General features: G+C 39.9%; 1 protein-coding gene across 12 annotated transcripts in view; it reads left to right on the top strand.

Moving 5' to 3' along the window:
• mast2 (microtubule associated serine/threonine kinase 2) overlaps positions 1–23,532 on the top strand; it is a 412,521-nt gene that overhangs the window by 314,235 nt on the left and 74,754 nt on the right. For all 12 annotated transcript variants that reach the window (XM_043699133.2, XM_043699131.2, XM_043699132.2 and 9 more), the window contains one exon: positions 6,411–6,565. In XM_043699133.2, the coding sequence (XP_043555068.2) occupies positions 6,411–6,565 (155 nt within the window). The remainder of the gene's footprint in view (positions 1–6,410; positions 6,566–23,532) is intronic.

The raw sequence follows: 23,532 nt of genomic DNA on the forward strand, positions 1-23,532 counted from the left end.
ACTTGTGATTGAGTCCTTCACTCTGAGAAAAGGTTTCTTGCTATCTACCCTGTCTATACCTCATGATGTTGTAGACCTCCATCAGGTCCCCCCCTCAACTGCCTTCTTTCCAATGAAAATAATCCTAATCCTCTCCTCATAGCTAGCACCCTCCATACCAGGCAACATCCTGGTGAACCTCCTGTGCACTCACTCCAAAGCATCCACATTCTTTTGATAACGTGGCAACCAGATCTGTACACAGTATTCCAAATGTAGCTGAACCAAAGTCTTATACAATCATAACATGACCTGCCAACTCTTGTACTCAGTACCAAGTCTGATGAAGGAAAGCATGCTGTATGCCTTCTTCACCACTCTACTGACCTGCGTTGCCACCTTCAGGGAACAATGGACATGAAAACCCAGATCTTTCTGTACATCAGTTTTCCCCAGGACCTTTCCATTTACTATATAGTTCGCTCTGGAATTGCATCTTCCAAAATCTTCCATGTCCCACTCCTCGGTAAATCTTCCTCACATTTGTCCAGATTGAACTCCATCTGCGATTTCTCTACCCAACTCTCCAATCTATCTATATTCTGCTGTATTCTCTGACAGTCCCCTTTACTATCTGCTACTCCACCAATCTTAGTGTCATCTGCAAACTTGCTAATGAAACAATCTACACCTCCTCCAAATCATTTATGTATATCACAAACAACACTGGTCCCAGCATGGATCCCTGTGGGATACCACTGGTTATAGGTCTCCATTTTGAGAAGCTCTCTTCCACTACCACTCTCTGTCTTCTGTTGCCCAATCAGTTCTCTGTCCATCTAACTAGAACACCCTGGACCCCATGTGACTTCACCTTCTTCATCAGCCTACCATAGGGAACCTTATCAAATGTCTTACTAAAGTCCATGTGTGTGATATCTACGTCCCTTCTCTCATCAATCAACTTTGTCATCTCTTCAAAGAATTCTATTAGGTTTGTAAGATGTGGCCTTGCCTGCACAAAATCATGCTGCCTATCACTGATAAGCCCATTTTTTCCAAATGGATACATATCCTAACCCTTAGTATCTTGTCTAGTAGCTTCCCTACGAGTGACGTTAGGCTCACAGGTCTCTAATTACCTGGATTATCCCTGCTGCCCTTTGTAAACAAGGGGACAGCATTAGCAATTCTCCAGTCCTCTGGGACCTCCCCCATTTTCAAGGATGCTGCAAAGCTATCTGTTAAAGCCCCAGCTATTTCCTCTCGCTTCCCTCAGTAACCTGGGAGAGATCCCATCCGGTCCTGGGACTTGTTCACCTTAATGCCTTCTAGAATACATAACACTTCCTTCCTCCTTATGCCAACTTGACCTAGAGTAATCAAAGTAATCAAAACTAATCTCAACATCCGGCATGTCCTACTCCTCGGGAAATAAAGATGCGAAGTACTCATTAAGAATCTCACCCATTTTCTCTGATTCCGCACATAACTTCCCTCCTTTGTCCTTGAGTCGGCCAACCCTTTCCCTAGTTACCCTCTTGCACCTTATATATGAATAAAAGACTTTGGGATTTTCTGTAACCCTGTTTGCTAAAGGTATCTCATGACCCTTTTAGCCCTCTTAATTCCTCATTTCAGATTGGTCCTGCATTCCCGATATTCTTCCAAAGCTTCGTCTGACTTCACACCTTATGTACGAAGCTTAGACTTTATGTACACATAAAGCTTTTAGCTAGTCTCACAATTTCACCTGTCATCCATGGTTCCTATATCTTGCCATTTTTATCCCTCATTTTCACTGAAACATACCTCTCCTGAACTCTAATCAGCCTCTCTTTAAAAGCCTCCCACATATCGAATGTGGATATCCCTCATACAGCTGCTCCTAATCTACATTCCCCAGCTCCTGCCGAATTTTGGTATAGTTGGCCTTCCCCCCACTTTAGCATTCTTCATTTAGGACCATTCTCGTCTTTGTCCATGAGTATCCTAAAACTTATGGAATTGTGATCACTATTCCAAAAGTAATACCCCAGTGAAACGTCAACCACCTGGCCGGGCTCATTTCCCAATATCAGGTCTAGTTTGGCCCCTTCCCGAGTTGGACTAAAACTCTCCTGGATGCTCCTTACAAATTCTGCTCCATCCAATCCTCTAACATTAAATGAATCCCAGTCAGTGTTGGGAAAATTAAAATCTCCTATCACCACCATCCTGTTGCTCCTACATCTTTCCATAATCTGTTTACATATTTGTACCTCTATCTCACTTTCGCTGTTGGGAGGTCTGTAGTACAGCCCCAGTGTTGTTACTGCACCCTTCTTATTTCTCAGCTCTGCCCATATTGCCTTACTGCTCGAGTCCTCCATAGTGCCCTCCTTCAGCACAGCTGTGATATCCTCTCTGACCAGTAATGCAACTCTTCCACCCCTTTACCTCCCTCTCTATCCCACCTGAAGCATCGATATCCTGGGACATTTAGTTGCCAATCATGCCCTTCCCTCATCCAAGTCTCAGTAACAGCAATAACATCATGCTCTCAGGTACTAATCCAAGCCCTAAGTTCATCTGCTGCCTTGCATTAAAGCAAATGCACCTCAGACCACCAATCCCTCTGCAATCATCCACCACTTCCTGCCTACTCTTCCCCTTAATCACGCTAACTTCATTATCTAGTTCCTTACAGGCTTTAATTATTACCTCCTTCCTGTCCACTAACCTCCTAATTTGGTTTCCATTCCCCTGCCACATTAGATCCAACCCTCCCTAACAGCGTTAGCAAAAGCACCCCCAAGGATACTGGTTCCAGTCTGGCCCAGGTGTAGACCATCCAGTTTGTAATAGTCCCACCTCCCAAGAACCGGTCCCAATGTCCCAGAAATCTGAACCCCTCCCTCCTGCATCATCTCTCAAGCCATGCATTCATTTTAAATATTCTATTGAAGAGGGCACTCAGTAAATCACGTACCATCATTTGCATTATTTAAAATCAAGCATTTCATAGAATCTGCAGTATGAAAACAGGCCATTCAACCCAACAAGTCCACACTGATTTTCTGGATAGCATCCCACCCAGACTCCACCTCCCCCATACCATCCTTCTAACCTTGCATTCCCCATGGCTAATCGACCTCACCTACACATTCTAGGCGTTATGGACAATTTAGTATAGCCAATCCCCTTAAGCTGCACGTCTTTGGAATGTAGAAGACATCAGAAGAGATGGTAATATTAGCGGATAGAGAGTAGGCATGGTGTAAGTCGGATTGTGTCAGTCACTTGAGGAAGAGATTTATCTTGTGGACAGGGATAGGCTGGGACAGTTGGGATAAATTTAACCAACTTGCCTGAGACCAGCAAGAGCAGACAGGTTTTGCACCCTGCTCAATTTTGCTGTAACTGAAACTAATGGAGAGTAACATTGGACGGGGTGTAAAACCTCTGCATTTTCCTTTGGACTTCTAGCCTGCTGAGTGTGCTTAAAATCACCCAATTCTTTCTGCTGGGACAGAGATTCCTTTGTATTTTGAGGACTGATGGGTAGATTCGGGATGAACTTGGACAACACGGAGTTGTCAAATGATAATATTGTGAAATTTAGAGAGAGAAGCTTTCCCAGAAGTGATATCAATAACATTTTGGGAAAGTATTACTTTGAATTGATCGATAGTAAAGACATGGGTCAGAGATTGTGACCTGAATTCACTTTGGGATCGCTTACATCTGGATCCCACACCATGTTTGGAAATAGACCCCCGACAGGATTTTTGATGAGCGAGCTGTTATACTTCCTTTTGTACTTATCCTTATGTAAGCTTAGCACAATTGTTTCCAACCTAAGTTCATCCCTTTTAAATATACCACATAATGGGTAGAGTTTCATTGAGGATCTTTTACTCTGACATCATTTATTAAACCGACCCCATTACGCATCACCAAAACAGCCTGATTACTGACTGGATCCACAACATATTGTTCTTAGAAACTGTCCTGAATACACTCCATGGCTTTTTTTCTCATGGCTTCCTTTGCTTATCTGAGTGGCCCAATAAACATGAGAATTGTAATCACCCATATTTACAGGAGAGAAAAGAAAATGTTTCTGTTGCAGCATCAGACAAGATGATGAAGAACTGAGGACTAGGGTAACTCCAGCGTAAATTGAAGAGAGATTTTGAAAATGTTCTTATGAGTTCATAGAGAAGGTGGTTTGTAGGAAGTACTGATAACAGGAGCCAGAGTAATGGTTTACAAAACCATTGAAAGGCTTCGGTGGTCGTAAGTGAATCCAAAAGAAGAAAAAAATTAAACTGCAGTCCACTTATTGGCCAATGGTCGAGGCAAATATTGAGAAAGGAGTGTCCAAGGAAATAAGAGTGATAGACAAGAGGAAAAAAGGAAAATAGCAAAGTTAGAAGAGAATGAAAGAAATAAAGTGAAGTCAAAAGAGTTCAAAACATTCTCAGAGCTGGCATTCTAGGTAGAAATAATGGTAACATGGATGCTTTGATATTTTCACAAGGTTTGTGAAGGTTTGTAGCTCAGGTTGAGGTTTAGGGTGTAGGTTTGCTCGCTGAGCTGTAGGTTTGATATCCAGACGTTTCATCACCTGGCTAGGTAACATCATCAGTGACGACCTCCAAGTGAAGCGAAGCTGTTGTCTCCTGCTTTCTATTTATACCTTTCTCCTGGATGGGGTTCCTGGGGTTTGTGGTGATGTCATTTCCTGTTCGTTTTCTGAGGGGTTGATAGATGGCATCTAGATCTATGTGCTTGTTTATGGCGTTGTGGTTGGAGTGCCAGGCCTCTAGGAATTCTCTGGCATGTCTTTGCTTAGCCTGTCCCAGGATAGAAGTGTTGTCCCAGTCGAAATGGTGGTTTTTTTTCATCCGTGTGTAGGGCTATAAGGGAGAGGGGGTCGTGTGTTTTTGTGGCTAGCTGGTGTTCATGTATCCTGGTGGCTAACTTTCTTCCTGTTTGTCTTACGTAGTGTTTGTGGCAGTCCTTGCATGGAATTTTATAGATGACGTTGGTTTTGTCCATGGGTTGTACTGGGTCTTTTGAGTTTGTTAGTTTTTGTTTGAGAGTGTTGGTGTGTTTGTGTGCTACTAGGATTCCGAGGGGTCTCCGTAGTCTGGCTGTCATTTCTAAAACTTCTTTGATATATGGTAAGGTGGTTAGGGTTTCTGGCTGTGTTTTGTCTGCTTGTCGTGGTTTGTTCTTGAGAAATCTGCGCACTGTGTTTTTTGAGTATCCGTTCTTCTTGAATACGTTGTATAGGTGGTTCTCCTCTGTTTTTCGAAGTTCGTCTGTGCTGCAGTGTGTGTGGTGGCTCGTTGGAATAGTGTTCTGATACAACTTCGTTTGTGTGTGTTGGGATGGTTGCTGGTGTAGTTGAGTATTTGGTCAGTGTTTGTCGGTTTTCTGTATACGCAGGTTTGTAGTTCTCCGTTGTCCTTTCTTTCGACTGTGACGTCCAGGAATGCGAGTTTGTTGTCAGTTTCTTCCTCCTTGGTGAACTTTATACCTGTGAGGGTGTTGTTGATGATGTTAAATGTCTCTTCTATCTTGTTTTGTTTTGTGATGACAAAGGTGTCATCTACGTAGTGGACCCAGATTTTTGGTTTGATGATTGGTTCTAGAACAAAGGCTAGAACAAACAGCCTACCAATCATCAAACTTCACTTGGAGCTTGCCACTGATGATGTTACCTGGCCAGGTAATGAAACGTCTGGATATCAAACCTACAGTTCAGCGAGCAAACCTACACCCTAAAGCTTTGATATTTATTGTTGAACTAATTGTGCTGTCCATTGTTGTATTAGTTGTACAAAATAAACACTGCACTTAGACCCCTACAGTCATAACTACAGCTTTCTTAGAGTCAAAGCAAACTTGTTGGGATAATTACAACAGAAGTGATGATTCTGGACATTATTGACATGTAGTCTTTAAATAAGATCCCTCTTGGTTAAATTTTGAACATTTCCTGTGTAAGCTAAAAATCAAAATCTTTTTATTCCTTATCTCCCAGATTTAGGGATTGACAATAAATACAGGTCTAGCCAGCAGTAATCAGATCCACGAATGAGTATAAAAAATTTTAATAGTACACATTTCAGCAGCAGTATTTTGTGACAAGATATGTTGTCTTAAAAATTACATTTTACCTTTATGATAAATATGCTTTGCTTTACAGGAGTGGGGTGACTGTGATGTAATCTCAATTATGTAGGCAACATCAGTCAAATTTGTTGTAGCAAGTAACATCATATTCATTCAGTAAATTAGCAGATATAGTTGATATTTTTAATTTACCTTGAATGCTTGTTTTTCTTACCATCATTTCCATGCTTTAGTAATTTAGAACAGTGGACTTGAGACTGATGAGAAATAGCACTTAGAACGATTTTATTTACTGCACACAGTCATCCTGCTCATCACAGGAAAAACTTCACCAGCTGCCATATCAGCCGACAGCCGATGAACTGCATTTTCTCAGCAAGCACTTCAGCACAGAGAGCATCACAGATGATGATGGACGACAGTCTCCTGCCATGCGTCCTAGGTCACGCAGCCTCAGGTTAGTAGTATAAAAATAAATCTTGACAAGCCACACCAGTTAAATGGAATATTGCCTCACGAGGATTTACAGAAAAAGAGATGATGCATTTGTTTGAATTCCTATAGACCTGAAGTATGACTTATTTTGAGAAAATATGATTGACCACAATTGAGCAATAATTTTCACAGGAGACAAGCTTCCATGAAGCAGATCTTTCTCTTTATAAACTTTAAGCTGATGATTTGTAAATTAAGTACCGGAATGATACAAATTATATTAGTGACATTGAATGGCAAGAAATGGCTTAATTTGAAGAACTGTGATACAAGTTGAAAATTATTAAAGACATTTGGTCTTTTACAAGTATTAAAGACTTCCAACCATGGATTAGCAAATTCACATTCCAACGTTGATAATCATACTGTTTTGCCCATCTGGTTTGATTTTGTCAATCCTTATTTTTGTCTGGAACGGAGGACATTGAAGATGTTCTATGATGGAAAGTGTCCTGTTTCACTATATTTTGTTTAAACATGGCAATCATTTTCATGATAAATGTAAACAAATTTAACATGAGATTTGCAGTAAAATGTTCAAGAACAGAACTTTTCAATGGCTATCTAAATCTCACCAAGTAACATAACACTCCAGTAATGGCTGTCACTCTCAATTGGTGATCTCTCAGTTTCTAAGATGTGTCCTTTCTTACCATCCTGAAGTAAATCAGTTACATAGTGTTGCTTCATACTTTTTTCTAACATTTAGAAATGATTTTTAGGAGCCTGACACTTTAAAGTTTGCCATCTTTTGTGGATGCAAACAGTGTTGAATTATTTGCAAAACTTTAAGTAAATGGGTTTTGGCTATTGTTTGGCACAGACTTTATTCCTAAAAAATAATTTCAGTTCTTAATATTGTCTCATTTCTATGACTAAATTAGTAAGGCATCTATGATTTATTGACTATTTCAACAGAAGCTGACCAGTTGACGCACTTGTAAGTAATTGATTACAAATCTGATAATTATTTGTCAAATTAATACAAATAAAGAAGGGATGTAATTTTCCTATTGCTCTTCCCACTCTTCCTCTCCCTAACTTTCTCTAACTTTTCACCCTCCCAACTTGTAACCATTAACAAATGTGGTACAGTATTTAGTTTAAATTAAGTAGTTTAAGAATTAAGTAGGTCCTTTGCATATGTTTAATATTCTTTGAACAAGAGGAAGTAAAGGAAATTTAAGGATAGGTCATTGCAGGGCAGATGGAATGCTGCCTTTGTGAGATATGGGAAGTTAGAGAAACTTCCAGTATCCCAGGTGACCACATGTAGTGGAAGTTTGACTATGCCATTGTTACATTCACATTGAAAGTACTATAACTTGGGTTTTGTAATGGCAGATTAATCTTGTCACTATTCATTACATTTATAGTTGTTCCACAAACCTTTAATGGGCATCTGAGCAGTAATTAGTTTAGTGCCCTCTACAGGGAGTTTGGGTCCTTTGTGAGTAGGTTAAAGAAAGACTTGCAGTTTCAAGAAATCATCCTGATGAACCCTTGCTGAGGCATGCAGAGTTTCAACAGTGAGTGTAAATTATAGTATTCCATTTATTATAAAATATACAAGTATTTTGGTTAATGTTCTCAACAAGTTTATAAAAATAATGTGAGAGAGAGCATATGGGGTTTTCATTACCAGAATGATACACCGCTTCAGAGATAAACTGATGAGAGAACTCATGAATGGATTATGATCATTCTTCTCAGTGGAGCTTTTTTTTTATAATCACATGATTCAATATGACACATTATAGAATCAGCATAGGAGACCACCATTTGGGCCATTGTGCTTCTGTGTAGAGTATTTGAATGTGCTGCCCACTTAATTCTACTCCCCTGCTCCTTCCCCATAGACATGTATTTTCTCCCCTTTGGAATGTATGTCATTTCCCTTTGGACAATAGTCTAGGACCCAGTATATTACAACTTAGTATAACCCCCTAATTTTGTACCTTATTTCTTTGTTGTTTTTTCTTTTACTGAATTTTCTTTAACTGGAATCAGTTATCAACTTGACATGTATCAACTTGACATGGCAACTTCAGAGTGTCTGCTTTTTCCATTTAGAAGTGTCCTGTCTGTTTGGCATTGTCACTGCTCATTCTTCCTGTCAAAAAACATTGGATTGTGTGTATAGAGGTTATAACACAAACCCTTGCTAGCATTTATGCTTCATTTGAGCATCTTCACATTTTATCTGTTTTAAATCTATCATTGTACCACTCTTTTCCTTCCCTCCTCATATGTTTCTCTGGCTTCTCTTCCTAAAGTAAAATGTAGTATAGTATTTAGTTTAAATTAAGTAGTTGTTTAAGACATAAGAAGGAAAGTAAGGTCCTTTGTATATATTTAAATATTCTTTGAACAAGAGGTAGTAAAGGAAATTTAAGGTTAAGTCATTGCAGGGCAGATGGAATGCTCCCTCTGAGAGATATGGGAAGTTAGGGAGACTTCCAGTATTCCAGGTGACCACATGTAGTGGAAGTGTCTCCAGCTGCCACCTCTTGAAATCTATGTTTCAGATGTGGAACAACGGCTGGAGTTACTTACAGATGAGTTGGTCACAATGTAGGTAAAGAATGCACAGACAGAAAGGGAATGTGCCCACCATATAGCATTAAAACATTAAGTAGGTAGTGCTGTAGTCCCCTGAGTGAATCTCCCTCTCCAACAGATTTTCTGTTTTGGAGACTGTTGGGACAGATGATTTCTTGGGAAAATGCAGTATGAGCCAAGTCTGGCACCATCACTGGCTCAGCTACCCGGGAGAGAGAAAAAATTGGAAAACGGACAGACATTTCTGCTGCTGCTACTCATGTGGTCAATCTCTTGTTTAAAAAAAAATCTTTCACCAACCACTTCAGAGGTAAAATACCACAGCCCTTAGTTGGGATGACAGTTCCAGATCTAGTGAAACTCAGCCAAACATTCAGAATGGGTTCAGAGATAATTATTGACCCAGGGAAACAAAGTCAATAACCTATTGAATCTTTAAAAAAACAAAAGGTCTTTTCTTAAGCTATACCAGATGTCCTATAAGTCAAAGCAGTTCAAGCACAGTGGTTATTTTTATCGGAATAAAAGCTGTTGAAAATTAGTTCTCCCTATTTTAAAATGACACCAGGTATTGAGATCATCACATTATTTCACAAGAGATTCTAAGCAGTGTTTTATGCAATTTTGAATGTTTAAGAGCTCATATGTTCTTAAATATATCCTGACACACAATGAAATAGTTAGCAATTTAGGATAACGGTCTGTAATCAGTCACTGCAGTTAAATGCCAATTGAATTACAATATAGCATTTAACTACCGAAACTGAGCAAGTAAACATTTTAAAATGCTATTTAATGCATGTTTATGAAAAGGTTCTGGGGCAGGTGTTTTTTATTTGTGCACCAATCAGGACTGAATTGTCCTATGGCTCATGCTTTTCCTGAGATACTGTGGACTGTGCATTCTTACTGGAAAGGCCTAACTGAATGAAAGTTGGTTGGGGTATGGGATTGTTTAAACTTTCTACAACCTTGTAATACACTGGTAAAATTGTTTGAAATGGGAAATGGGAGTTCTGGAGTCCAGTACCACTTGCCATTTTTAAAGGGCTGCAAGTTTACCTGGCTCAGCAGCAATCTGGACCAAAGTGACTGCTATACAAAGCACATAAAATAATGTGAAGTTCTGACAATCTTTCTCTTTCACTCTTCTGGAAATCAGATTTCTATTTGGCTGTGCCTGCATAGAATCATAGCAGTTCTGTAGTGCAGAAGGAGGCAATTAGGCCTATTGAGTCCACACCAACCCTCTGAAGAGCATTCCACCCATCTGCCGTCCCTATCATATCCCGTAACCCCACATGACCCATGGCTGATCCACATAGCCTACTACGGACACTATGGGCAATTTAGCATGGCCAATCCACCTAACCTGCACATCTTTGGACTGTGGGAGAAAACCGGAGCACCCGGAGGAAGCCTGCAGACACAGGGAGAACTTGCATACTCCGCGCAACCAGTTGCCCGAGGGTGGAATTGAAACTGGGTCCCTAGCTCTGGGAGGCAGCAGCAAAACTGTGCCACCGTGGCACCTCTTTAAAGTGAGAATTCTAAATTATGAACATCATGATAAACGGATTTGTGTACTGAATTAAACAGATGGAACCAAACTTAGAAATTTGAGAGACATATATTAAGTACTTCTTGTATGAATTGAATTGAATTGAATTTATTGTCACGTGTACTGAGGCACAGTGAAAAGCTTTGTCTTGCGAGCAATACAGGCAGATCACAGAGTTAAGTAGCATTGATAAATAAATAATAGGTAAACAGCAGCAAAAACAAAAATTCAGGTACAGGTGAATGTTAAGAGTTTGAGAGTCCATTCAGTATTCTAACAACAGTTGGGTAGAAACTGTTACGAAACCGGCTGGAGCATGTGTTTAGGCTTCCGTACCTTCTCCCCGATGGTAGAGGTTGTAGAACAACATTGCCAGGGCGGGATGGATCTTTAAGAATGCTGGCAGCCTTTCCTTGACAGCGGGCCTGGTAGATGGATTTTATAGATGGGAGGTTGGCCTTTGTGATTGTCCGGGCTGAATTCACCACTCTCTGTAACCATCTCCGATCTTGAATGGTACAGTTGCCATACCAGGTAGCGATACCTCCAGACTGAATGCTTTTGATGGCGCACCTATAAACATTGGCAAGGGTATTCGCTGCTATGCCAAATTTCTTCAGCTGCCCAAGGAAGAAGAGACGTTGGGCCTTTGTAACCAGTGCGTCCACATGAGTCCAAGAAAGCTTGTTGTGGATAACTACTCCCAGGAACTTAACACTTGACACTCTCCACTCATTCCATCTCTGTGCTTTAATGTGTATGGGAACATGAAATGTATGGCATAACTCTCCAAAATGATTTTGATTTAATTTTTCCATACTCTAGTTGCTCATGAATGCTTTGGCTTGACACCGGTAATTGAAACACTGATTTGTTCCTTTGTGGGAATTCACTTCCATTTGCTGTCATCTTCCCTCATTTCTCTTCCCAGAAATATTTATTGTGCACTACATCAGGATATCTATACCTTTAAAATTATTTTTATTCTTTTTCAACATTTCTTTCAAATTCCCGTTGCCCCAAAAGTGATCCATTAAATAGCATGTTGCATTGTAGCAGGTTTCAGCATTGTTGGGCCTAAAGTCCACAAGTTACCAACAGATAAAATACTCCTGACTTTGATCGATAGCCAGGTCACAGGCTCTTCTCTACTGCTACTTTCTTGACAGCTTTGCTGTCTTGTTGCTGCTGTGTGCTCACTGTTTTGTCTTCTGCTGCACACTGCAAAAAAAAAGTGCTGGCTCGGTTACAATTCCATTTGTGAATGTTGGTCCTACTTCTTTGAAAGTTCTGTTTCCAAAGAAAGTGGTACTTGTTGTGTGCAATTCCTTGACTGGGATACTGGCCATTCAGAGAGCTAAAGTGCTGTGATGCATGGAATGTGTGCCTGTCTTTGTGCAAAGTGTACTGGCAACGCCATGACAATGAAAGGGTGTCGATGCACTACAACTGACAGACTTAAAGAACGTGACAATTCTAGATGAGTCAGAGATGTACAATGATGATGTAGTGAGACTGGTGCATGTTCAGTGGGTTGCAGATGATCACTTATGGAGTGTATCCTGCAATGTTGGGGATTACTGTCCAAGATGGAAGCCTAAAGGTACAAGTGGCAAGCTAGAGCTGCCAGATATCCACTCTACCTTTTAATGTTGGGCATTGTTGATATCTAGTTTCTCTCCGCCACATGAGAGAATAGTAAACTACACAGAAAGAAGGTGTGAGATGTTAATATATTCAAATGGGCCTCTCACTGCTCATTAATAGGATTCTCATCTTGCCGTTCAAATATTCGATGCCGAAGTGAATTGTTCTTTTCTCAACATAAAAGTATTACTTTTTCCAAAATTGCCATATTTTCCCAACTGACTTACCATTGCTACCATTGTTCAGGGACCGGCAAAATTCCACTTCCAGTGTTCCATCTATAAATACTTCTGAATTTTTGAAAAAAATTAATGTCCTGTGCACCTGTTAATGGCTCTTCTCCTATTAATAGAGTCATAGAGATGTACAGCATGGAAACAGACCCTTTGGTCCAACCTATCCATGCCGACCAGATAACCCAACCCAATCTAGTCCCACCTGCCAGCACCCGGCCCATATCCCTCCAGACCCTTCCTATTCATAACCCATCCAAATGCCTCTTAAATGTTGCAATTGTACCAGTCTCCACCACATCCTCTGACACCCTCTGTGTGAAAAAGTTGCCCCATAGGTCTCCTCTTTATCTTTCCCCTCTCGCCCTAAACCTATACCCTCTAGTTCTGGACTCCGCGACCCCAGGGAAAAGACTTTGCCTATTTACCCTATCCATGCCCCTCATAATTTTGTAAACCTCTATAAGGTCACCCCTCAGCCTCCGACGCTCCAGAGAAAACAGCCCCAATCTATTCAGCCTCTCCCTATAGCTCAAATCCTTCAACCATGGCAACATGCTTGTAAATCTTTTCTGAACCCTTTCAAGTTTCACAACATCTTTCTGATAGGAAAGAGACCAGAATTGCATGCAATATTCCAACAGTGGCCAAACCAATATCCTGTACAGCCGCAACATGACCTCCCAACTCCTATACACAATACTCTGACCAATAAAGGAAAGCATACCAAACGCCTTCTTCACTATCCTATCAAGCTGCGACTCCACTTTCAAGGAGCTATGAACCTGCACTCCAAGGTCTCTTTGTTTAGCAACGCTCCCCAGGACCTTACCATTAAATGTATAAGTCCTGCTAAGACTTGCTTTCCCAAAATGCAGCACCTCACATTTATCTGAATTAAACTCCATCTGCCACTTCTCGGCCCATTGGCCCATCTGGTCCAGATCCTGTTGTAATCTGAGGTAACCCTCTTCGCTATCCACTACACCTCCAATTTTGGTGTCATCTGCAAACTTACTAACTGTACCTCTTATGCTCGCATCTAAATCATTTACGTAAATGACAAAAAGTAGAGGACCCAGCACCGATCCTTGTGGCACTCCACTGGTCACAGGCCTCCAGTCTGAAAAACAAGCCTCCACCACCACCCTCTGTCTTCTACCTTTGAGCCAGTTCTGTATCCAAATGGCTAGATCTCCCTGTATTCCATGAGATCTAACCTTGCTAATCAGTCTCCCATGGGGAACCTTGCCGAACGCCTTACTGAAGTCCATATAGATCGCATCTACCACTCTGTCTTCATCAATCCTCTTTGTTACTTCCTCAAAAAACTCAATCAAGTTTGTGAGACATGACTTCCCTCGCACAAAGCCATGTTGACTATCCCTAATCAATCCTTGCCTTTTCAAATACATGTACATCCTGTCCCTCAGGATTCTCTCCAACAACTTGCCCACCACCGACGTCAGGCTCACTGGTTTATAGTTCCCAGGCTTGTCCTTACCACCCTTCTTAAACAGTGGCACCATATTAGCCAACCTCCAGTCTTCTGGCACCTCGCTTGTGACTATCAATGAAAGAAATATATTAGCAAGAGGCCCAGCAATCACTTCTCCAGCTTCCCACAGATGTTCTGATTGTGAAATTATTGCCTCAGTAAGTATCAATTATTTAAATCCATGGAAAGCGCCAATTTTTAAAAATTAAGCTGCCTTAATTAATCTTTGTTAGTGTACACACTTTCACATTCGCCTTTCTCAACCTTCCATGGTGTTCAGTATTGCCAGATTGCTTGCCTGATATCCCATCTTGGAAAAACTTCAGTTTCTTTTGTTAACCGTTGGAAAGACAAAGTAAATTGTTTTCAATCCCTTATTGTAGATCAAACCAAACCCCCTTCAACTACATGAAGGAGGTAGCCTAGACTCCAACTTAAATGTAAGTGTGAGGTGCTGTGTTTCAGATATAATTTGATTGGTTATGCTACTCGACTTTAAGTAAGATACACCTTATACCTATTTTTTAAAAAGTACAAAGAAAAGAAAGAGGAATTAGTATAACTTTAACTCTCGTGGAAGTAACAAAAGAAGAGATATTTAACTACTAAACAACCATTATTCCAATATAGTAACATCCCAGAACACACCATTGGCAAAGGCAAGTTCAGACATAATGGATTGTCTGACATGCAATGTTTCTTCAATCCAGGAGGAATGAATATCAGGAGAAATCTGGCAGAGAGAACTCAAGAATTTGCTGTAGCAGGGAGGGCAGTTTTAAAACCCCGACAATGACTGAAAGCTAAACTAAAGCCCTGGTTCAGTGGAAGCCTGACTCCCCTCATTCATGCTGCTTCTTTTGTTCCAACTTTGGAATTAAAACCCAAGGCCTTACAAACTGTTTACTTTATTGGCTTGGAACACACTGCTCAGTACCTCTGTCTTAACCTTGCTTCATTAAAAAAAAAGGACAGAATATACCTTTTAAAGCCTTAGTATCGTCACACCCTTTCATAAACTTATTCTCCTTGTCACTACTTCTGCTCATTCCCCAAACACACATTGACTCAACCAGCTCATGTATAACTCCGGATCCTAACTGCCTTTTCTCTGCATCAAGGAGACTGCATGCTGCCATCTCTACATATTGTAAATTTCAGCTTCTATCTTGGCCTGTCTGCTGTTGGAACTCTCCAGTTGATAAACCTTCCAATCTGCACCAGTCATCAGTTTCAACTGATCTAAAACTTTCCCGCCATGTCCTTTCCCACACTCTTCAACTCATCTATGACCCTTGTCCTCACTAACCTAAACTAATTCTCATTTTCCGAACATCTAAAATTGAAAACTCTCATTCCCGTGCTTACAACTTTGGTATCTGTATCCCTTCCTTCCCTCTGGTCTTTTTAAAATTGACAGCCTGTCTCCTACTTCTCTGTTCCTCTGAGTATGGTGCCTTTTACGTTGTCCTTTACCCATTCCAACATTAAGGAGCATGCTTCCTGCCTAAATTTCACCACCTCTAACATGCCTTTGATCATAGTGATCTTCCTCAAAACATGCAATCCCTTAATAAATCCCTCTTAATGTGTAACAAAGGAAAAAACACCAGAAATTGCTGGAGAAAATCACCAGGTCTGGCAGCATCTGTGAAGAGAGAAAAGTAGAGTTCATGTTTTGAACCCAATAATTCACAGATACTGCCAGACTTGCTGAGTTTCTTAAGCAATTTCTTTTTATCTTCGTTTCAGATCTCTAGCATTTGCAGTTCTTTGTACTATGTTATCCCTCGATATATGTTCCTTTGGCTTGGCATCTGTTTTAAATTATACTTCAAGTGAAACAGATTGGATCAATTTCTTTATTAAAGGTGTTATATAAAAGCAAGTCATTGACAAACCTAATATTCTGTTCTCATGAGGGAGGAACAGAACGAGATGACATAGACAACCATCAAAATCATTCAGTGTTAGGATTTAGATGATGAACAAACTGCTCAAGGTTCATTGTTTGACATCTTTGAAAACCAGTAATGGATTGTTAGTTTGCAGTTCACTGCTACGTATCCAGGTTTTTAAACTTATTGGTAACTCATTCTTTCGCTTTTGGAAAAATATAGTTTCACATTATCTTCATTAATTTTGAAAAAATTATAGTGCAACAAACATTTTTAATTGAGTTACAATTTTGTTATAAAGAATATAGTGATATATTGTGTGTAATGCTTTCTTATACATCATAACTGCACTTCATTGGAATAGCATTCATGGCAAGTTAAAATATATTTTTATTTGTTTACAAAGTAACGGGAAAGAAATGGATAATATTGCCCTTTAAAAGGTGGAAGTTTGCAATAATCAAACCATGTTTTTCCCTCAGTTCCACTGCTTGAAGGACAATAACACTGTTGGCCTAATGCCATAGGTCTTTACACAATTTACCATATTTCTTGCTACCTTTGTAACCTTGTTTATTCCAGAGTTTGGTTGTCCATCTTTATTTCACTCTATCCAATTCTCCTGAGGTTTGTCCTGCTCCCTTTACTAGTGTAATATCTGTTTAGTGCACAATCATACAAAGCAATGTAGACAGTGTGCAATAGATGCCAGGAGTGTAAAGCTTCACATCAATAGATATGACTTTTACTACGCTACTAATGGACATTTTTCATGGAATATGTCTTAATGCAACTTGCATTCATATAGAACCCATAGTATAAACAAGCAACTCGGGGGCTTGATTAAAATATATGTTTTTAAATCAGCTCAATGTTATTTTTTTAATAAGTCTTGAAATTAATCTTTTGTCCTCGATTTTAACATATTTTAGCTGTTTTCTGGTGGTTACTACGTTGTGTCTCAAAGTCTAGTTCTATAAATGAACTCTCAGTCAGGTTTCCTCCTCACTTTATGAATTGTCCAACAATTAATCAGAGGAAGACAGTATTCAAATATGGTGGTTATTAATTTATTAGACAAGCCCTAACTGAGAAATTATTTTAATGTCGTTACTGTCTCATAGATTTATAACTGTGAAAGATGTTACTGGAGGGGATACAATGGCTTGCTTAGTCAGAGATGAGGTCATCCACAATTTGTCAGTTTTCCTATGTTCCTTGCTTCATTTCCAAGGTGACAGAAGGATTGATGAGGATGGAAGTAAAATTGCTGCATGCTATTGAGATGAAACTTATTAAGCACATGGATGGTGTAGGAATGTTTTCTCTTCCCATTGGGATGGAATAAACATTTTTTAAAAAGCTGAATTCCATTTGAAAGATATTTGTTAAAAATCTTTTATTCTTGGAGACTGTTAACACTGTACTAAAACAGTAGGAAGACAAAATTATGATTTTTTTTTTATTTTTTGCCATATATAAGGGACGGGGTAGACAACAGAATCTGATGGATGATAAATACAAAAAGAAGCAGATTCTGAAAAGGGAAAGAGGGGCAAGTTTTTGTTTTTTCTTTTCATTTGTGGTGTCTAGTTTGAATCTACCACAGAGTATGTGATGAAAATATTTATAGATAATAAGTTCTCAAATGAAGCCTACATTGCAATGCTACTCATAATTTGGCATCAATTTTCCTTCGAATTCTGATTGATAATGTGGGATGTCATCTGCAAAAACGGTGCTGAGAAAAGGAGGTTGGAGTTGAAGCACTTTGTTGGAGGAGAACAGGATGAGATCTATATTGCTTTTAATTAGTATTATGACATTTGGAAATGTTTAATGGTAACACTGCATTCTAAAAGTACAGGACCAAACTGGAAGCGACTTTGAATAGTTTTACATGCTGGGATCTTCAGCTGTAGGAAACATAGTTCCTAACTGGCAAAATAGTTAACAAACTGAAAACGATAGCTTGCATTTACGTAGTCTCTATCAAAGTCAACATTCCAAGATCCTTTAAGGGATATCATTGAAAGAGATTTGACACTGAGTCATATAAACTGAAAAATACAGTTTCCAGTCATGTAATGATTACAAATGAATTTGTGTCAGAAACCAAGGTTTGAGGTGCATAGAGATCTTAGATTATTGTGTGGATAAGCAGAATGAAGGCATGAGGAATTTTAAATTAAGCATCACAATTTTAAAATCGAATCAATGCTGGACTGTAATGTGAGTTGGTGGGCACTGGGGACGATATTGAATGAGATTTGCTGTGATAGGATGTGGGCAGCAGAATTTCAGTTTAGCTCAAGTTATGTCAAATGGGAGATCAACAAAAAAATTGTAAAAGTCAAGTCCTGAGGTAACAAAGGCACAAACGAATGTAAGCAGACAAGCTGAGGCAGGGGTAGAGTCAGCCCATGTAGTGAAGGTGAAAATACGTGGTCTTGATGATGGCACAGATATGTGATTAGAAGCTCAATTCAAGTTCAAAAATGACACCAAGGTTCAGAACCAGATTATTGCCAGTGTAAAATTTGGATTTGAAGCTAAGGGACAAAGTTGGTGTCAGGAACCGAACAGTAGCTTCTGCCAATCCACAATTGAGTTTGAGGAATTTTTGCTCATCTTGTTTGTTCAAATGTAAGAAAAGGGAAAGATATGCCCATCAATTTTGACTTTTTGTCATTATGATTTGCCAGTATTGCCTTTCCGAGTTTTCCATGTTTTGTTTATTGTTTAATGCTTGAAAAGAGACACATTTTAATTATTATTTGTTGCGTCATCATGGTGTATCCAATTTCACAGAAGCGTATTTAAAATAAGAAGAAATGTTGAGTCATACTAAACATATTTAAAATGGAGTGAATCCCATTTCCAAGACACTGGTATATACTGGGTACTCCATTGTCCATTTAGTCACTTAATCTTATAGTTGATTTGTTTTGATAGTCTGTGTATCGAAGAATAATAAAATAATAATAATAATACATTTACAGAGGAACCTCAATTATCCGAAAATCAATTATCCAAATATTGGATTATCTGAAGGAGATCTCGAGATCCCGATAGAAACATGACATTAAAGACGTGTTTCCAACACTGATTGCGTCTTTTGCTTAGTGATTACAGGTGAATTCGGCTTATGGAGCAGTCCTGGACTGATGGGAGCCCAGGCACCGCCTCCAAATGACTGACTTCCCATCCTCTGTCTCTCCCCACACACTTTCCCTGGAGTTCTACACAGGGATGTACCCTTAAACACCCCTTCCCCAGATAATCTGTCCAACATTGTTCTGTACAGGGCAAAGGTGGAACCTCTCAAAACGTTGTGTGTGTGCGCGCGTGTGTGTGTACGTGCGCGCTATTTGGAGACTCACCCCCCAAAATGCAGCAGCAGCCTTGCTGTTAGTGTCCAGTCCGGCTGCCCCGGAGAGGGTGCGGGGATGGGGGTGAATGGAGGTGGGCAGTGTTATAAGGGGTTGTGGGGTGCAGGGTTGGGGCAGATGGGTGGGCAATGTTGGGCAGGGTAGGGAGGCAGGTGGGGGACACCATTGGGGGGTGGGCAGTGTTGGATGGGGTGGGGGCAGGGGCTCGCGCGCCATTTGCTGCTGCCTAGACTCCTGTACAGGGAGCAGATTTAACAGAAAACTCCGACCCCCAGAGGAAAGGCATTGAATCAATTAACCAAATAATTAGTATTTGAACGAAATAGTGCCCACCCATCTTGTTCAGATAACCGAGGTTCCTCTGTATACTTATAGCAGAAGTGATTGCCATTCATCCCTGCTCCAAAACAAAAATGGTTAGATTCATACTATGTATTGGATTTTCCTTAACCTAGCATTGAAGATGGTCTGTAGATATAATGCTGCACTTCATCTTAGTGGTGCTAAGAGTTAAAATGAAGCAAATACTTGGCAGCAAATATAGTGCTGCCAAGTTGCTGGAGTGTGAGTTTTTTCAGCTAATTGCAAGCCTGAAACAGAGCTGTTTGACTCGCTAAGACCGATTGCCTGGAAGACCGGGAAGAAAAGGTTTTAGTTTTGCGTGTTGCCAAATGTGTGAGATGATCATTTTGAGAACCATGTGTTTGAATACATAAACATCAAATGAATAGCAAAAGAGTCATTCACATTGTGAGTAACTTGTGATTAGTTACAATGTCAGACTAATTTAACAATGATGCTGCTTCTAATTAACACCTTACATTGGTCACAAGACCTCCCTTGTGCCTGTTCGCATTCATTCCTTTTGTTACAATTATGTCTGGAGCAGTCTGTTTTCATTCCTGAGGTTAGGATAATAGAATTTGAAGTTATTTAAATAAAACACTATTTTCAATTCACTATGTATGTAATCATGTACAGAGCATGGAAGACAGAAGTCAACCAGATCTTTTGAGTTAATCAAAATTTCTGTCCAGCTTGCTTTCTTACACAGATTGGGGGATAGTTGATGAAATATTCATTCATGACAGTGGAGTTCAACTTGGATAAGGGAGAGGTGCGTGGAGATGCCAATGCTGGTCAACATATGCAGAAATGAGCTGCTACTTGCAAGGTTAATCTGTGCTAATGACAAGCATTTTCCCTCCTCCCCAACCCAAACGCCCATCCCCACCTTCACACAAACACCCACCAACTCCCGCCTTCCACCTTGAGTGCCCCAAATGGAGCAACCTTCCCGAGAAAGATCCACTAGCAAGGTTGATCATTGGCACCATGGATTAGAAGTTGGCCAAAAGATACAAAAGGTAGGTATGGATGAGTATTTCTGAGATTGGCAAAGAGTTGAAAGTGATGCTCCCCCAGGATCAGTGTTGGGACCCTTGCTTTTTCTGATTTGTGTTAATGATTTGGAGATGGATGTTGAGGGCAAAATCTCTAAAAATGCAGATAAGCTAGGGAGGATAGTGAATTGAGAGGATTATGCTGAGTGACCTCAGGGGGACATTGACAATTTGGTCAAATGGGCAGACACCTGGCAGATGAAATTCAGTGCACAGAAATGTGAGGTAATGCATTTTGATAGAAGATAGATGGAGAGATGATATAGACTCAATGGTACAACTTTGAAAGGAGTACAGGAGTAGAGGGACCTCAGGGTTCATGTACATAATTCTCTGAAGGTGGCCAGACAAGTTGAAAAAGTCATTGAAAAGGCTTATAGGATTCTTGGGTTTATAAATTGAGGCAAAAGGAAGTGATGCTACACCTTTACAGATCATTAGTCAGATCACGTTTGGAGTATTACGTTTGGTTCTGAGCACCTTATTAAAGAAGGATGTTGAAGCCATCGAGAGAGGTCAAAAATGATTTACTAGAATGATACCAGGAGAGATTAGAGAAATTGGGCTTATTCTCCTTGGAGCAGAAATGATTAAGAGGTAACTGACGGTCTGAGAAGGTATCACTGGAGCCGAAACGTTAATTCTGATTTGTCTTCACGGATGCTCCCAGACCTGCTGAGTTTTCCAAAAACTTCTGGTTTTGTCTCTTAATTACAAGATTGTCAGCAAGTGAGCAAGGTATGAGATGAGGAGAAAAGTCTTTACTAATAGAGTTCTTAGGACTTGGAATGCACTGCCAAGCAGAGTGAAGGAAGCAGATTCCACACGAGGTTTCAAAAGTGAGCAAGATATTTATTTGAAAGTGATTAATTTAGAGGACTACGGAGAAAGGGCTGGAGAATGGGACTTGCTGCATAGCTCTTTCAGGAGCCAGTACAGATCTGATGAGTCAAATGGTCTCCTTAGCTGTAAAATTCTACCATTCTGTTAAAAAGTTAAAGCTAATTTTGATTCTGCGACATACATATATAGCAAGCAAGTGGATATAGAGGGGTGGGAGTGATGCAATTTAAAAGTGAAAGTTCAAAAGATGCTAGGCATTAGGCATTACTCCGATATCGGTAATAAAGGTCAACTGGCAGTTGTGGCTAGTTCTTCTTCTTTTAAATTAACTTTTCCAAACTTGAGTGCTTTGGCATTTCAAGTTCCTTTTTTGTTAACTTTTTTCTAATTTCAGTGATATATTCCAACTTATAACAGAGATAGAGTTCAAGAGAGAGAGAAATGCTTTATTCCATTCCGCAAATCTTTGTTACTGCCTTTCTGTAACAAACAGAATTTTTTTTAATGCTAGTTATACACCGGTAGAATTTCCATTATCTGAAAGAAGACTGTTTGCACTCAGTGGAGGTAATCCAAATTAATGAAGACTTTTGACATCATTGTCAACACTATCAAAAAAGAGGATGAGTCTTCAGCACCTTGTTTTTGGCATAATGAGTTTAAATGAGATTTCTTTGTTTCTGGTTGTTTCTGCAGATAAGGAGTGTTTAGTTCATTGTGCATAAACATTTTCCAGATAATTATAATGGTAAATGTTTGGTAAGGTGTTTGATATAATGCCACAAAACAAAGTTGAGAAAAAAACTATAGGTCCTGAAATATAAGGCATGATTTGGTTGTGCTGGTGTTGGACTGGGGTGTACAAAGTTAAAAATCACACAACACCACTTCATAGTCCAACAGGTGTATTTGGAAGCACTAGCTTTCAGAGCGCTGCTACTTCAGGTGACAATCATCTGATGAAGAAGCAGCTCTCTGAAAGCTAGTGCTTCTACATACACCTGTTGGACTATAACCTGGTGTTGTGTGATTTTTAACTTTGAAATAAAAGGGATTGTAACAATAAAGAAATAAAATTAGCTGAGGGATAGGTAACAGAGAGAAATGAGTGTGTTGCTGGAAAGACACAGCAGGTCAGGCAGCATCCAAGGAGCAGGAAAATCAATGTTTCGGGCCTGAGCCCTCCATCACATTCCCCTTCGGGCTCTGCCCTGAAACGTCGATCTTCCTGCTCCTCGGATGCTGCCTAACCTGCTATGCCTTTCCAGTAGCACATTCCCAACTTTGATCTCCAGCATCTGCAGACCTCACTGTCTCCCAACAGAGAGTAATGGTCAATGGGTATTTTTTTAGGCTGGAGGAAGGTTTGCAGTGGAGTTCATCGGGGATTGGTTTTGGAACCCTTGCTATTCCTGATGTGTAGAAACAATTTCAATATTGATGTGCAGCGGGCACTTTCAATGTTTATAGATGACACAAATCTTAGGACATTGCAAACCATGTGGAGGACAGTGTAGAAGTTCAATAAGGCATTGACATATTTGTGGAGTGGGTGGATAGGTGGCAAATGAAAATTTTTTATTTGCTTTTGGGACATGGTCATCCTTGTCTGGCCAGCATTTATTGCCATTCCTAAATTCAATGTGGGAAAGTGTGAGGTGATATACTTTACTATTCTAAAGGACATGCAGGAACAGAGAGACCTGTGTATTTATGTATGTAAGTTATTAAAAGTAGTAGGACATTGAAAAGAGAACTGTTAATAAAGCATACATAATTAAGGCTTCATAAATAGGGCATGAAGTACAAGGACAGGGAGGTTATGATGAACTTAAATAAAACTGAAGTATTTTGTACACTTCTGGGCATAACACTAGGAAGGATGTGAATTC

This window comes from Chiloscyllium plagiosum, unplaced genomic scaffold (genome assembly GCF_037043375.1).
Source record: "Chiloscyllium plagiosum isolate Xiang-an unplaced genomic scaffold, Cpla_swu_hap1 HiC_scaffold_9, whole genome shotgun sequence".
Taxonomy (NCBI): Eukaryota; Metazoa; Chordata; class Chondrichthyes; order Orectolobiformes; family Hemiscylliidae; genus Chiloscyllium; species Chiloscyllium plagiosum.